Raw genomic sequence first — 17,376 nt, 5'->3', positions numbered from 1 at the left:
ACACAAGTTCAACTCAAGTTGTTCCTGCACATATTACTGTTTAGGTGTAAAAAAAAATTAAAAAGGAAAAAGCATTGGCATGAACAACACACATCTATAGATAAAATAGAGGCTCAGCCTGTAAGCAGGATTGCCCACAAAGAATAGTAGCAGAAAATAGTAGCAACCCTATCTAATCAAATAATACAGACAATATCTGTCTGATCTTGCATACAGGAATGTTTGCTGTTCAGTATTATGCATGGGCGGATTTGAGTCTATGAAATGCAAGCCTTAGAAGGAGAACCTATCCTTTAGAAAAATACTGCAGATCATTTGCATTACCAAGCACATATACAGGTTTTGTGATTCAATGTATTCTTGTCTCTATTTTGAAGACACTGCCTTTTTCTTGTATCAAAACCTTAGTGCTTTTAAAAGAAGAGTCCAACTCTCTCTCAGAAAGCCTAAGATCCTACACTTGGAGACACAGTGCTGATCTCTGGTCATGAGTAGCATGCACATAGTCTCATGAAAGTGGCATTATGAAACATACATTTGGTCCAGGAAGCCATAAGTATATTTTGACCAAAGTCAAAACACTCCCATCATTATTTTTATTTCTTTACTTCATGATTGGACCAGTGACAGAAATTATCTGAAATAGCCAGACAGCCCTTATTTTTCAGTTTTTACATAACAAAGAATGTGCATGTACACTTACAGCCTCTGGCTTCTTTTTAATTTGCTTGACTTTAAAACTAAACATTATAGAGAAGATTTCCAGGGTTCTTTGAGGGGGAATAAGGAGCTATTTGTAGTGCAAAGCTGCCACAAACTGAGATTCTTAAAATTTTTGACTGCAAATATTATTCAGCAAATAACACCCCAATCTTTCCCATTACATAAAATGTAAATATTATTTACAATCAAAATATTGAGAATCCCGCAGCTTGTGACAGCTTTGAAAAACAATTAGCTTCCTGTTTTCTTTCAAGGAACCTTGGAAATACAATTCTGTGAAAGAGCTAGTCTAGGAATTAATAACACTGTCTTTCAGATCTCTTTAGGATGAGACACAACAATATAAATTAGTGTTTCCATTGAAGTGCTAACAACTGCCTTGCTGATTCTTTGCCTCAATACCATCATTCTGGATCAGGTGAAAACAGTTATTTAAAAATGATTCTGATTGATTTCAGTGAATTCGAAGTTTGTGTAAAGATCCAGCTGCAGAGAAAAGACTTCTTTACAAGGAAGGTATGCCTGGGTGCAGAATATTTCATCTTGTATTTCCTTTTAATTCCTCAGTTTTTCAAAAGGATGCAAGCTGACTCTCATCCTGTCCATGAAGAAAAGTTTGACAGCCACATGTGTATCCACATTTATCTTTTCTTGCTCTCTCAAGCTCTACTTTAACCTTCCTAAAATCTGCCAAAATCGCTGGAAGAAGTATGGAAATCGAAGTGGATAATTTCAGAGGACACAAGGTTAGGAAAGCTGTTCTAGGCCCAAGCTATAGCTATAGGCTATTGAGAATGGAGAGAGAGCGGTCTAAATCCCTCACTATGATTAAGTGGAATATGAAGAAAGGAAAAAAGGCAGCACTGTTTTGCATATGTTAATTCATTAAAGTGTTTGCAAATGGAATATCCCCCATTGCATCGATATGGAAAACAAAACAAATAGCAGCTCAGCTGTGTAGGGTGGGCAATTCATTTTACAGAGGATCATCATGTATCAATATTGTGTTTGGTACAACTGTGAGAGGAACATAACTCTCTGTACCAATTCTTCAGGAAAGCACAGGAAATTTAAGAAAACAGTATTCTCAATTTCATTTCCACCTACGAAAGAATTAAAAACATGAAATGTTCCCCTTTCTTCATAGCAGCTCTGGATATCGTGGTACAACTGTTGAACAGGGGCAGCCTTGATTCCCTGCCACTAGTAGCCTTCTCTAGTCTTTGGTGATGCCCATACAGTGCTACGAAGGGCTTTAACACTGTAGAACAGTTCTAGAAGATACTTCCTTTAGTTTCATGTCCTTCTTACAGAGAAAATGTTTCAATCCAACAGATAACTGCAGAACAAACTTATTTGCATATCCTTCACTATCCTGGTCTGTCTCCCCCACTTCTGCATGTTTACGGGGGTTGAATCTCAGGTTTGTCTTTATCTTTGATGTGCTCCATCTGTAAGATCTGTGTCATGGCTCCAGGCAGGCTTCCCATCTGCCTTTCTGAAGCTTCCCTCCAATGATTCCCACCCTCAACCCAGTCTTCCACTGGTTCACTGCTCCAGCCGCTCCCAAGCTCCTCTGTGGCCCAGTCCCCACTTCCCACTACCACTTCTGATTCCCAATCCCCCTCCGTAGTCCAACTGCCCCCTCCTTCCTCCACAGAGCGCTGATAGTAGGTCTCACGGGCATGTTTGCGCTTGGCATGCCGGCGGAGGGTATTCCGTTCTGTAAAGCGCAGTCGACAGATCTGGCATTGATAGGGCTTCTCTCCAGTATGGACCCGCTGGTGACGCAACAATTCACCAGATTCCCGGAAACCCTTGCAGCAGACAGGGCAGCTGAAGGGCCGCTCACCGGTGTGGATGTGCTTGTGCCGCTGAAGGTGGGAGGAACGCTTGAAGGCCTTTCCACACTCACGGCATATGTACGGCTTGCTCTCCGAGTGGGTGATGCTGTGGCGCTCCAGGTCAGACTGATAGAGGAACGTCCGCAGGCAAATGGGGCAGAAATACAGCTGTCGTGGTGGTGGAGCAGAAGCCAGCAACTCAGGCCCCGAAGACTGCATTTGTCCAGCCAGCTCCACTTCCTCTCGTGACACAGTGTGAGGCACCCCTTCTGCATCAATCAGCACCAGGGATCCCTCATCAGTGGCATCTCCTTCTCCTGCTGGACCTAGGTGCTTAGAGTTTGGAGCAGAGGCTTGTGCATTCGACCTTCCTCCCCTGTGTCTAGTCAGTGCAGAATGCAGCTTGGGACCCCACAGAGCAATGCTGTAGATCTCAGGCGGCCTGTCTTCGGTAGCCACTTGGTGCTGCGTGACATCAATGCTGAGTGGGGCCTGCGTATAATGGTCCCAAGGTGCTGGAGGGCAACTTTCTATCACCTGGTTCTCAGGCCTGTTGCCACCATGGTTTTCCAGTCTCGGCCAACTACTCTCTCCTGGTACCAATACCTGAGCTTCTGCCTGCAGCTCCGCTGGATGCCCATCACCCCTGCTGACATGCCACCTGTGAGATAGCTCCATTGGGCACCAGGAACAAGAGTACAATCAGCTACAGGGACATCTCTGTAGAAATGGGAGAATAGTAAGAACTATGAGGAAGTACGCCCACCCATGAAATGCACACAATCACTTTAACACACTGTCATGAGAACACATTCAAAATAATCCATCCAGAATTAAAGTGAAAAAAAAACACCAAAGCAGCTAAGAGCCCAGTAATACCAAATTTAACTAAGGCTCAGTGGGATTTAATTTCAGGTAAAACTTGCTCAAAACGCTGCCAGATCATGCTTTGTAAACTAAAAATTCTTTAGCCTTTTTGTGGTATGATGCTTGCTCCATGAGTTAAAATAAAAAATATAAATTTTTATAAATTATAAAATTATAAATCTTGTATTATTCATATGTAGAGTTCTTTCAAAATATCTAGAAAACTGTTGGCATGGCAATACAAGCATGGATACAACTGCCCAGTATTATGTGTTCAGATATTTTCTTGTAAATGCAAATATCTGTGTGTGAATATTTGCCTTATAAGCTGAAAGCACCTGCAGCACATGGGAATGCAAGGTATTTGCATGAACATCTGTGATTTGTTACTATACTCACAATAAATATTTTGTTTATCACAGAAGCTAATCTGGAGAACAGTAGTGGTTAAATGTACTAGATTAGAATCTGTGAGACTAGTCCTATTTCAGGCATGAAAGCCAGCTGGGTGACTTTGGGCCAGTCTTTGTCTCCCAACATTGGGGAAAAAATACTGGCAAACAACTTCAGAAAAAATATTTTCATAATCAGTTTGTACAAGAAAATGGTTGATTCTTCTCCCTTTTTGAAGTTTACTTATGGGTAAAGTGAGGATCTAAACTGTGTTAACCACAAGGAAGAGAAGCAGAGAGGACTTCAAGTAAAATGCAAGTATTACGAGCCTCATCATCCAGAGGCAGGAATAGAGGCAATTTGCAAAATATATTTATATAATCCTGGCTTTCTTCTCTTTACACTGCAGAGCTTGTGCACACATTATACTCTACAAAACAGACCACATGTTTGCAAATAGAATATAGTAGTTTACAGATGCTATAGTGATGTAGATATTAAATGTGTGTCCTAATTCTTGAAAGCTGTAATTCTGAGAAACGTTTGGAGGGTACCAACTCTTCCCAAATAGCAAATGGTGTCTTTTGCAAAGGTTCTCTGGTTTATCTGATCTTTGCATTGTTTAAATCTAGTCCTTGTACATAGCAGATGCCTCTCAAAACTCTAATCAGAGGCTAAATCAAAGGGTCAAGTTTGAAGTCCCTTCTGCTTTGAAGTCTAATTTCAAACAGCCACCTTTCCTCCCCTCAACTAGAATATCAGCAGTGTACATATTTAGTAATATAATAAATGCTGGATTGAAGCTTAGGAGAGTTTGGGCCAGTAACTATCTTTGAGTTTGGGCCAATAACTACCTTTGAGTTATATTTGTCTACTTCACAAGGTTATTGTGAAAGTAAAATAGAAGACTCCTCTTTGCACCAACTTGAGCTTTTAAAGGAAAGACAGGATATGGATTTTTACAGTCTTTATCTGTTAATAACTTCAGATGCTTGTACTGAAATACAGCCTAGAATTGTGAGCTGCATTCAATTTGAAATCTATCACATTTAGCACTTAATTTTGAACATTTCTGTCACTTTAAGAATTAAAAAAACTTGTCTTAATTCTAGGTGATTAATGTTAAATCATGCTGTGAAGTTGTGCAATCCATTCCTTTGCACTTTTCTAAAGGAGCACACACTAAAGTCCTGCAGCATCCATTACTAGAAATACTAATGTGGGCAGGCAAAGATAGTGAAAAAATGAAAACAGGGAACACAGGTTGCAAATATTGCAGTCAGTGTAATTTGAACAAGCAAGCCTCTTCCACTTTGCACCATCAAATACATTTTTGTTCACAATCTGCCAATCTACATTTTTCCTACACTGGAAAAGGCAAGGAACTCATGCACTACTTTCAGCTAAAATCATGAGATCAAGCTTCTGTCACAGTTGTAGCAAAATACTCACTTTCATTGCTTAACCCAAACTGAGCCCTTGTAACAATTGAACCAATACTTTTTTTTAGATTTTCCAATAAATTCTGGAAGGACCCCAGTGTTGTCTTTTTTTCTCATTACAGAGGAGAGAGCACCTCTGGGCATGTGCTGAATGCCCTTTCCGTTGCCAGTTGGAATAGCACAAGCCAGTCCTGAAGCACCTGCGACTCAGTGACAAGACAAACAGATTTAAAAAGCATGCAGTTGTAAACAGGAGATTTCCAAGCAATTCTGATCTGTGGCATCCCGTAAAAGGGAGAAATGTCCTATTAAAATTTTGTTTTACTTTTTAAAGAGGAATCTATTTTTTCCCTCTATCCCTTATTCTTCCAACAGTGTCACCAAAAGCAGAGGATTCAGAGCCACGAGACCATTTCTCTTCCATCACAAATATCCAAGATCACTCTTCCCTTCCTCCTTGCGCCCCCAGTCTGCGGATAAGCGGTCAAAGCTTTAAGAGTCCCCCACCCCGCAATTCTGTTTTGGGCTACGCCGGCTGAAAGGAAGGACGCTACTCATCTCAGCCAGAGGACCCGAGGGGCAGCTAATACCTGTTTTGCATTGTGATCTGCGGCAGTGGAGGGTTTCAATGGGCCGGCAGCGGGTGTGGAAGAGATGAGCGTCTGCTGGAAAGCCTCTCAGCCCGGCCGCTGCAGAACAAAAGAGGTTGGCTGGTCTTAGCTGGGCATCCGGGAGGCACTCGGACCCAGCCGAGGGACTCGGCGGAGAGCACGATTCTTACATTCAACAGCGGCTCCTGGGTCCTAGTGCTACCGGCTCGTCACGAGAAGGGGACACCAGGAACGGCGAGCATAGTTATGGGTCCCCACAGCGAGGGCTGTGGTCACCTGTTGTGCCTTTGAGAGAAAATGGTGACACCCCTTCGTCTGTCCAGTTATGATTTTCCACCTTACCTAGCCATGCTTTGGAGAAGGTGATCTAAGCACTGGTTAACCTAGACGTAGAGACTTAGAATAACTTTTTTGTCACTTTGAATGTACACTAATCGGCATACATTAAAATAAAACTTTGCTGCACACAGCTCTCAAAGGGTCACCACGTCCAATATACACTAGATAAACACGACAAATAAATACAAAATTATGCATATACCCATATGCATTATTTATATGACATAGAGAAACAACAGTCTAGTTCGGATGTATACATGTGCATGGTGAGAAAAACAAATATTGCGACTTTACCAGACAAATGGCATAAGGGACAAAGCCTTTACAGAATCCGGTAGTCCTGCTAGAAATACTTCGAACCCTCCTCCCAGAGGGGAGCAACAGAAACAGCTTGTAAAGTGGTTGTACGGGGTTTCTAACAATGCTTTGAGCTCTAAGCACATACTGCTTAATATCACAGTAAACCATGATTTAACAATTTCTGGAATGAACCACCATTGACTGGGTTTACACATTCCTCTACTGCATGCCAGCATTTCTCAACCTTGGCAACTTTAAGAATGTTTGTACTTCAACTTCCAGAATTCCCCAGCCAGCCTTGCCAAGACTAAGCACATCATTTAATGGCATAGTACAATATGTGATCCCCTAATTAATTACTGCATAAAGCAGGGGTGTCCAACCTTTGCAGCTTTAAGACCTATGGACTTCAGCTCCCAGAATTCCACAGTCAGTGCTGTGGCTGAAGAATTCTGAAAATTGAAATCTACAGAGTTTCAAGGATCAACACTCCTGCTTTAAAGGAATGGGCCATTGAGTCAAGGTTGACTCATTGTTATTACATGGACACGTGCAGTTTTCTGATAACTTTATGAAAAAGATTTGTTCCCACTGGTCCTTTGGAGGTTTTGGATATCTCCATCTAACCAGGTTTAGCTTCTGTCTAGACATGGATGGCTAGGGGCTACCACCTGCTGAGATTCCTAAGAGAATTTGAAATTGACATTGACTGTCTGCCTATTACATACCAATCAACCAGAGACTATTTATTTATTTCTATCCAGGCAACTCTGAGTAACTCACCGCTCAAACATGTCATGAATGAAAACAGAATAGGTAGAAAACAAAATGATAAATTTGGCAAACAACCTCAAAATAAAGACAAGTATATCCAACAAGGGGCCCCAACCATTCTTCAGCGGAGCTGTATTTCAGACTAGTTAACCTGGCAGGTTAGGTGAAATCACCTGTGCAATTAATTATTCAGGATATAGGCATATGCAGCCAATAGAACTATAATTCACAGGTCACCAAAATGGAGTTGGGTTGTTTCTGCTGAACCATTACAGGATTTCCTTGTTCCCATATCCTGTACTCTGGCTAAGGAACTGTAGCCTTCCAGGATCATTGAGTGGGAGGGGGACATAAGGATTAAGTAAAAATGGCAACTCACTGCATATTCAAAAGCAATGTAGCATCATTCGTGCAATTGGAGCTTCCATCATTTATTTTATTTGTAGGCTTTTATCTCACCTTTGTTGCTTTACATTTACATGTAATTCAAGGCAACAAGTATGCTCACTGTCTTATTTGTAAAAAAATAATAAAGGTGAGATATAAAATAACTTCTTCCTTGTCAGGGTTCCAAGTAACAGACAAGCAAAACCCTGAGGTAGATAAGATTCCTCAAGGAATAGCTTTATTCGAAATATCATTTTGGCATGTATCTAATTAAAAGTGAAAGTTCCCCCCATCTCAAACAATCAGTCACATGGTTCAATCAATGCAGCATCCACTGATCTGGTGACATCACTCCTCCTTCCTCCGACCAGTTGTGAGAACGTCCTTAGTTCCCATGAGAAAGTATTTTATTTTGACTATAAAAGCCCAGCTATCTCTAATCCTCACTTCCTATCCCTCAGTTCCAGTGTGGCAACACTGAAGCTCCAAGATGGCTTCGGCCAGGCGAGCTTCAGGGTTGACACTCCTCTTTTTCCCTTTACAACAACAAACCTCTGAGGTGGTTTGGGCTGAGAAAGGTTCAAAGTCATTCAGCTGGCTTTCATGCTTAAGGTGGTACTAGTAGAACCCACAATTTCCTGGTGATTGGACCAAAGTTACCCAGTTGGCTGTCATGTCTAACCTGGGAATAGAATTCTTTGTCACCCAGTATCTAGACCAGCACCTTAATCACTAAATCCGCTCTGAATGCAGATTTAGCATGATATCTCTTAAACAACAATTTCTCTGCTTGCTATAAGACACCTCTGCACTGGCTTATCTCTTTTAAGAGCAATGGACAAAGTTGATTTTTAACAGTTTATGGTACTTCAGATGTGAATGCATTCATTTGCAAAAGGAAAATACTACCTGTGCCACCCAGCCTCTTTTCCTATAGTGCCTACATCAATATTGTGCTGTCCAAGGAAAGAAAGCGAGAATAAAACTTAAACTGTTACAAGATGCAAGAATAAGAGGACGATTCGCTTTGCCCAATTGGGAATTATATTATCAGGCGATAAATTTGATGTGGGTAAAGGAATGGATAACATTAAGGAACAGTAGATTATTGACCCTAGAAGGACAAGACTTGCTGTTGGGATGGCATGATTTTCTTGAGTATTTTAGGGGTATTTTACAGGGGTATTTTAGAAGACATTATATTCAGGGGTGGGATTCAAATTTTTTAACAACTGGTTCTGTGGGCATGGCTTAGTTGGGGTGTGTGGCTTTATGGTCATGTTATTGGCTGGGCGTGCCAACTCAATATCACTCCCATTGAGGCACGCATCTCCTCGCCTGGCCTCTCATGATTATGGGGATGCTGCAATAGTCATAAGCGTGAAAAATGGTCATAAGTCACTTTTTTCAGTGCCATTATAACTTTGAATGGTCACTCCACACAAAGTACCAGCAAAGGAGGGGAAAAAAACTCCAGAGAAGTTCCTGAGACAGGAAGTCTAGTCCTGCCAAGAATGTAATAAGGGTTAATGGAGAGGCAGTTTCTGTAAGCAACACCAGAATGTTTCCTTCCTGCTTTCCTTACAGGATTAGGCCAGTAATTCCTTCTAACAACCGGTTCTCCGAACTGCTTAGAATGTTAACAATCAGTTCTAGTGAATAGGTGCGAACTGGTAGAATCCCACTCTTGATTATATTCGAGAGGCATTGTTTTTAAACTGGGAGAAGATTAGAAAAAGCAATATTACTTAAAAATTCCATTATGGATATCTACTAATAAGGCTTTTTCTTATCCAATAACATATAAAAAGGAACAAACAGATATGGTGAAATATTGAATGAAGAGGGTGAATTTAAATCTATGCAAGCGCTGGAAGAACAAGGTATAAAAATGAATTGGTTTTTTTAAAAAAAGGATTTTTATTTTTTGAGACAAACATGTATAAACCATACATTAAAAAGACATAAAATCATCTTCCATTTTATATGCATACAGTCATCACTCACAGTTTATATAAATTCTCACATTGTCAATCTAACATATGCTATGTTATTACTGATTACATTCATGACTAAACTATTTATTCCATCATTTATATGAGATATTCTAGATTTTATTATAAAATTTGTATTACACTTTCATCCAATGGTTTAGATATATATTTGTATTATATTTTATATCAATCTATTAAACTTCTGTTATAAAATTCCTAGTCTATTACATTATCACGTCTTTTTATCCAACCATTGATAAAATAAATCCCATCTCATGTACAATTGTTTATCTTCTTGTTCTCTGATTTCAAATGTCGATTTACTCATTTCATCACAGTCCATAATTTTCTTAATAACTTCCTCCTGCATAGATATTTTTTCATTTTTCCAATTCTTAGCAAATACAATCTCAGCCGCTGTCAAAACATTTACAATCAAATATTTCAATTCTTTATTGTACCTTTCCAGTATAATTCCCAATAAAAATATCTCTGGCTTAAAATCTATATGTTGTTTTATCATTTTTTCCAACCATGTGTGGATTTTAGTCCAATATCTTTTTGCATTCAAGCATGTCCACCACATATGGTAATACGAACCAGGTATCTGATGACATTTCCAACATTTATCCGATTTATCCTTAAACATTCTGGCAATTCTCGTCGGGGGTAAGTGCCACATGTAAAACATCTTATATAAATTTTCTTTGTAAGCAGTTGACATTGTCATTTTATAATTTTGAGACCACAATTTTTGCCATTTCTCTAAATCAATCTTGTTAAGTATGGTCGGTGGGTCCCATTAAGACACGAGGCTTGAGTAGTGAAGAACAGCTCTTTATTAAGGAGGCAGATTCTGAGACAGCAACCCAGCCGCGACAGCCCTTTATATAGAGCCGGCTGCTGCTAGGCAGCCTATGACAGTCTTTCAAGCTTGCCGCGCTTGGTTTCACCCAATCGCAGCAAGCCCTGTACAAACCAATCAGAGATGTTCATATCATCCAATCACGGCCCGGGTTTCCCGGACCAATCGGATTTGCAGGTCTACAAGCCTGCTTAGTACGGAACACCCCTCCCCTCTTGGTTTCGTCTAAGGGGCGGGGTTACATAGTCACGGAAGTAGGCGGGTCTTCGTACCTGCCTACTTGACTTGCGTGGTTCATAATGTCTTTGGTCATTGTCAGGTTCGGACGGGCTCCGCGTCGCTCTCAAGCTTCTCGATGGAACCGCCTGGAAGGGTGAGCCAGGCCTATAGCTGCGACTCATGCCTGGTGACTCCTGGTTGGTTGAGTCGTTTGCTCTGCTGCTCCCGCCGGGGCTCTCTGGGCTGGTAGAGCTTGTCCAGCTGCTGCTTCCAGGCGAAGTACCCATCTGCCACGGTTCTCTGTTGAATGGTGAGTATTGTTGGTTTGATGTTTGGTCTTTATTTAATGTCTGTGGCGGGTGCTCTGTAGGTGTTTGCTCTTTTTCAGAGTTTGGGGTTCCCCCCCCCCCTCTGATTTCTTGGTTGGGGTCTGGAAAAGCCAACCTGGACCTAAGCTGGTCAATATGTCATTTCCAACACCTACCATCAGTAGTTTCGAGGCGGTAGGAGTGCAGGCCTGTGATTTGGGTAATTTTTGCAGGGAGCCATAGTGGGTCTCCTGTAAAGTTTTTGGCAAAGACAGTGTCACCAATTTTGAAAACATGGTGCTTGCTGCTGGAACCGAGGGGTTTCTCAGGGGTGTAAGCCGGGTGCAAGCGATCTAAGGGTGACCAGAGTCTTCTGCCCATCAGCAGTTCTGCTGGGCTCTTGTTTGTTGTGCTGTTTGGTGTGATGTGTTGTAAGAGCAGCATTTTGGTGACTTTTTCATGGATGTTGCCATGCTCCATCCTTTGAAGAGTTTTTCTTTTGTAAATTGGACCATGCGTTCATCTCTGCCATTCGCCGCTGGGTGAGCTGGCGAGGTCAATGCGTGTCGGATGCCGCAATCTGCCAAGTATTGTTCAAATGCCAATGCAGTAAATTGGGGGCCATTGTCAGATACTATCACATCTGGCAGACCATGTGTGGTGAAAAGTTTATTTAATTTTTTGATGACAGCTTCTGTGGTGGTCGATTTCATTTTGCTTACTTCGAGCCAGTTTGAGTAAGCATCAACAGTTATTAAGAAGGTATGTCCCTTGGTTGGCCCCACAAAGTCAATATGGATGCGTGACCACGGGCCTCTGGGCGTCTCCCATTCTAAAGGTGGGGCTTTTGGGGGAGCCAAGTGAGTCTCTCGGTATCTGTCACAAGCAGTGACCCAGGTTTCAATTTGTTTGTCCATGCCTGGCCACCAACTGTAGTTCCTGGCCAGGGCTTTCATACGTACAATGCCTGGGTGCCCCTCATGTAGCAATTCTAAAACTTTTTTCTGTAATGTTTCCGGTATTACCACCCGGTCTCCCCACAACATGCAACCCCTTTGTGAGAAGAGTTCAGTTTGTCGATTTTTAAATGGCTTAAAGAGTTCATTTTGTTCGTTGTCAGGCCAGCCCCTCTCCACCCAGCTGAGGACTCGCACCAAGCATTTGTCCTTCCTTGTTGCATGGGCAATGTCTTGCGCGGTTAAGGGTGGCATGGGCAACGTTTCAATTTGCAAGATTGGTAACATGGGTGCTGGGTCATCTAGCACGTCTGGCAAGGGGGTGCAACTTAAAGCATCGGCGTGCAAAATAGTCTTGCCTGGGCGATGTATTAATTGGTAATTATAAGCGGCAAGAAATTCAGACCATCTTGTCATTCTAGGTGACAGGATGTGTGGAGTGGGTTTGTTACCCGCCAAAATACCAAGCAAGGGTTTATGGTCTGTAATAATGGAAAATGTCCTTCCATAAACGTATTTGTGGAATCTTTTTACTGCTGAGACGATGGCGAGGGCTTCTTTGTCAAGCTGGCTGTAGTTCCTCTCCAGCTTGGACAGTGTTCTGGAAAAAAATGCAATGGGAGACTCTGTTCCATTTGGCAGGGTATGGCTTAAAATTGCGCCAATGCCAAAGGGAGATGCGTCTCAAGTGACAGTCAGCGGTAGGGTTTTGTTGTATTACATGAGGATTATGTCCGAAGTCAGGAGGTTTTTTATTTGCTGGAAAGCATGTTCTTCTCACTGTCCCCAATTCCAGGAAGCCTTTTTGTTGAGAAGTCTATGTAAGGGTTCTGCGATAGTCGCCTTCTGGGGTAGGAAAATATTATAGAAATTAATAAATCCAAGAAATGCTTGGAGGTCCGTCTTGTTTTTTGGTCTGGGGGCTTCTTTGATGGCTTTTAGTTTTTTGTCAGTGGGGTGAATACCCTTTTTGTCAAGGAGGTATCCGAGGAATTCAACCCTTTCAGTACATAATTGACATTTTTCTTTTTTAACCTTGAGGCCGGAGTCTTTAAATTTTTGAAGGACTGCTCTAAGTCGTTTTTCCAATTGTTTTTTATTAGGGGCTGCTACTAAAACGTCATCGAAATAGGGTACGACTCCCTTAATTCCATGCAATAGTCTTTCCATTAAACTCTGGAAAACCCCTGGTGCGACGCTGACTCCAAATTGGAGTCGGTTGCATTTAAGTGCCCCTCTATGTGTCATGATAGTTTGAGCCTCAGTGGTTTTGGCATCAACTGGCAGTTGTTGATAGGCTTGTGCCAGGTCGAGCTTTGCAAAGATTCTGCCACCCCCCCAGTGAGATGTTGGACTACTGGCACGGGGTAGGCACTTTGCTGTAAAGCATGGTTGAGGGTAGCCTTATAGTCTCCATAAATTCTCAGAGAGCCATCTGGCTTGATGGGTGTTTCCCATCAGGCATGGTCGATGGGTTCTAATACGCTTTGCGCTATGAACTTATTTAATTGCTCATCTATTTTCGGCTTGAGTGCAAATGGCACTCGGCGCGGTTTGAGGCGGATTGGAGCGATGTCAGGGCTAATATTTAAGGAGATTGGGGGCCCCTTGTACTTGCCTAGGGTGTCATCAAAGACCTCCTGGAAGTCTCGTACGAGCGTTGCTTCCCAGTCTTCATCATCTGTGTGGTTGATGCCTGCCATCTCGATCCCCAGGGGTGCGAACCATTGCAACTCGAGTAGGCTGGGGCAGTCCTTGTCAACAATTGTGAGCGGTAGGATGCTGGTATGGTTTTAAAAAGAAATCTTGAAGTGTCCTGTTCCAGCGACTGGGATACAGTTTGTTAGTGTTTGGGGACAAACCCCCAAGCAGAGTGCACAGCAGCAGTCAGGCCAGGCAGCCAAATGAGAGAGAGGCTGGGCCCAAAAATATACACACACTGGAGACAAAAACACTGTTTGTAGTTTTAAATAGTTATTTAATTCATTTAGAGTTTAAGCATTGTCATTCAGTCCATATGTCATTTTCCAATATATCCATCCAGTAACCTAGTCCATTAACTAGTCAGTACAATGTCCTTATCTTCTCCTTCCGATACCTTTCTCTCGAAGACAACGCTGAGTATGCACAGGATATCAGCTCACCAAGTAAACAGTCCTTTTGTTCAGTAGAAACGGTATCCAGCACAGTAGCCAACAAGCAGACGTCTCATACAGGAGTAAACAGCAGGCAGCAGAGAGCAGAGAGACCAGACCAGGAAGTGTTACGTTACTCTCACTGCCTTTTATTGCTGCTTGCAACCGCACCCTTAATTATCTAATTACATTGCAGTTTGGTGCTTAAAGCTACAAACACTTAAACCTAGGTTTATACATTTATTCACCCAAACCTAGTTGGTGTATCAATATACCCAACACAGTTCCCTTGATAGTCTCTTAAAATCAATTTCTGGTTGTTTAGTTCTTCACGGCATATGGTGGGTATCAGGCGTTTTATGGTCCGCCAAGGATACCAAGATACCATAGAGAGGTAGGAGACAGAGTCTACTTCCATGGTGCATGGATGGTCCTCGATGGTGACCTCAACACGAATCTTCTGTGCGTCTATTGGTGAAGCGTGGCTGATGATAACTGTTTGGTGCGTTTCTTCCCTTCTTGGTGCATCTGTGAACCTCTTAGTTTGGCTATCCCGGTTCCATCTGTTGTCAGTCGGGCGGTCCCGGTTTTTGGCGGGGGTGCCATCTAACCTTCTTGGGCTGTTTCCTCGATGCCGGGGGCTGAAGTCTCTTTTGTTGTGGCATACTTTGGTGATATGCCCTCATTTCTCGCAAAAATGGCAAACAGCGTCCAGGAATTTACATTCGGAACACAGGTGATTCCCTCCACAGCCGGCGCACTGGTACTTTGACTTATGACCGCGCCGGTCTTGCTGTTCGCGATCTGATTGGAGTCTGTGGATTTCTTCCTCTTCGCTGTCAGAAAGGGATTCGATGTCGCCATGGTGGGTGGAGGCTGCGAGTTTTTCTGTTGCGGTGGTTGTCTCGCTGGTTGAGTGGCGGTCAGTTCCATTTGAATGCCGCATTTGTGCTGCTGATTTTCAGGTGGCTTTGGCTGCGGTGGCTTCGGCTAAGGCGTCGGTGAGGGAGATGTCCCCTTTGGCCATCAGTCTGCTTTGAAGCGTCGGGTTTTTCAGGCCGAGGACGACCTGGTCACGCATGGCCTCATCCAGGTTAGCGAATCCACACAGGCTCCCTAGGTTCCTCAGGTCGGCTACGAATTCGCTGATGCTCTCACCCTCACGCTGGTCTCGCTGATAGAAATCGTGCCTTCGGATGAGCGTTGGTACAGCTGGGGTGTAGTGGTTCTGGAGGATGGGAGCTAGGGTGTCCCAATCCATCGTCTTGACATCTGCGGGCTTTGCTAAGGCCTTGGACATTTTAAAGACAGCAGGCACGCAATGCGTTAAGAAGACTGCTCGCTTCTTGCTGCTGGTAGCGTCTTTTAAGTTATTGGATTCCAAAAACATTTGGAAACGATCAATGTAGGACTCCCAGTCCTCTCTGGCTGGGTCAAATGGTGCGGGCAGCGTGGCTCTGCTGGCCATTTTGCTGGTCGTTTTAGTGCTATCTGCCACGTGCTGATCAACCTTGTTGTTTCAGAATCCCATCCTCGTCGCCAGTGTTAAGTATGGTCGGTGGGTCCCATTAAGACTCGAGGCTTGAGTAGTGAACAACAGCTCTTTATTAAGGAGGCAGATTCTGAGACAGCAACCCAGCCGCGACAGCCCTTTATATAGAGCCAGCTGTAGCTAGGCAGCCTATGACAGTCTTTCAAGCTTGCCGCGCTTGGTTTCACCCAATCGCGGCAAGCCCTGTACGAACCAATCAGAGATGTTCATATCATCCAATCACGGCCCGGGTTTCCCAGACCAATCGGATTTGCAGGTCTACAAGCCTGCTTAGTACAGAACAATCCCATATCCAAAATTTCCCCCCCAAGCAATTATCATTTCTTTAACTTGCTCCTCCTCCAATTTAAATTCTAGTAAATGTCCATAAAGTTTTTTTTTAAACAAGTTTTATTGGTTTTTAAAGACAAACAAAAACAAACAAAACATAAAAACATCCAGCTTTCTTTCATAGATGTACAAGCAGTGTGTCGGTTGGTTTACAAATTTTTTGTGCATCCATTTCATAGTCTCAATTACAGTTACATTGCATGCTAACTTATATTATCAATCAAAAATTGAATACCCTAATATCACTATTAATCAGTCATTTGACTATAATTTTATTCATTCATACTTTGTGAGATAACTATAATTTACTTAGTTTATTTTATAACAATTCATATAATCCTCCCAAATCTATCCTGAAAACATTTTATAGATATGATAAACAAAAAACAACAAAAAAGAAATGCATCTTTATATATTCATTATTTTCTAAAATTCTAGGTATTCTATTATTGTATTTTATTATCTAACCATTGATAGAAAAGGTCCCAAATTTTATAAAATTGTTTATCTTCTTGTTCTCTGATTTCAAATGTCAATCTATTCATTTCAGCAAATTCCAGTATTTTCTTAATAATTTCCTCCTGTAATAGTATTTTCTCATTTCTCCAATTTTTAGCAAATACAATCCTAGCCGCTGTTAATACATTTACAATCAAATATTTTAAATCTTTACTATATGTATCAGGTAATAAAAATATCTCTGGTTTCAAATGTATATGTTTCTTTGTCATTTTTTCCAACGACATGTGTATTTTAGTCCAGTATTTTCTAGCGTCCTCACAAGTCCACCACATATGGTAATATGAGCCAGGTATCTGATGACATTTCCAACATTTTTCGGATTTATTCTTGAACATTCTTGCTATTCTTGTCAGGGGAAAATGCCACCTGTAAAACATCTTATACAAATTTTCTTTATATGCTGTTGACATTGTCATTTTATAATTTTGAAACCACAATTTTTGCCATTTCTCTAAATCAATCCCATATCCAAAATTCTTCCCCCAAGCAATCATAGTTTCTTTAACTTGTTCTTCCTCTAGTTTAATTTCCAATAAATAACCATATAATTTTTTAATCACCTTTTCATCAGTACCTGTCAAAATCTTATCTAAGTCAGTCAATCTATCATAGAATCCTTCTGTTTTAAAATCTTCATCATACCTTGAATGTATTTGCGCATGTGAAAACCAATTCATCTTTATACCTTGTTCCTCTAAATTTTGCATCGATTTAAGTTCATCCGTTTCATCCAATATTTCCCCATATCTAATTGTTTGTTCCTTCTTGTATATTATAGGATAGGAAAATGCTTCAATAGTCGATAACCAGACCGG

The 17,376-nt window shown here is 41.8% G+C and overlaps 1 protein-coding gene across 2 annotated transcripts; it reads right to left on the bottom strand.

The window, feature by feature from the left end:
• Positions 1-524: 524 nt before the first annotated feature.
• On the bottom strand, positions 525-5,994 carry LOC113443502 (uncharacterized). Of its 2 annotated transcripts, XM_087918390.1 has the most exons (3): positions 5,860-5,994; positions 5,280-5,469; positions 525-3,287 (listed from the first exon to the last, which is right to left on the bottom strand). In XM_087918390.1, exon 3 carries the CDS (start codon positions 3,243-3,245, stop codon positions 2,127-2,129), a length of 1,119 nt encoding a protein of 372 aa, XP_087774516.1. In that variant the 5' UTR covers positions 3,246-3,287; positions 5,280-5,469; positions 5,860-5,994; the 3' UTR covers positions 525-2,126. The 2 variants fall into 2 exon arrangements, with proteins under 2 accessions (XP_087774516.1, XP_026567559.1); XM_026711774.2 differs by lacking the exon at positions 5,280-5,469.
• Positions 5,995-17,376: the final 11,382 nt, after the last annotated feature.

Source organism: Pseudonaja textilis, chromosome Z, assembly GCF_049901715.1.
Source record: "Pseudonaja textilis isolate UNSWEBS1 chromosome Z, rPseTex1.2, whole genome shotgun sequence".
NCBI classification, from domain to species: domain Eukaryota; kingdom Metazoa; phylum Chordata; class Lepidosauria; order Squamata; family Elapidae; genus Pseudonaja; species Pseudonaja textilis.
Note: the sequence above shows the minus strand (reverse complement) of the source record. Positions and strands in the feature narration are given on the sequence as shown.

What these genes read in the sequence shown, in the direction of transcription:
- LOC113443502 (XM_087918390.1), bottom strand. Translation starts at nt 3,245, where the DNA reads ATGGAGCTATCTCACAGGTGGCATGTCAGCAGGGGTGATGGGCATCCA.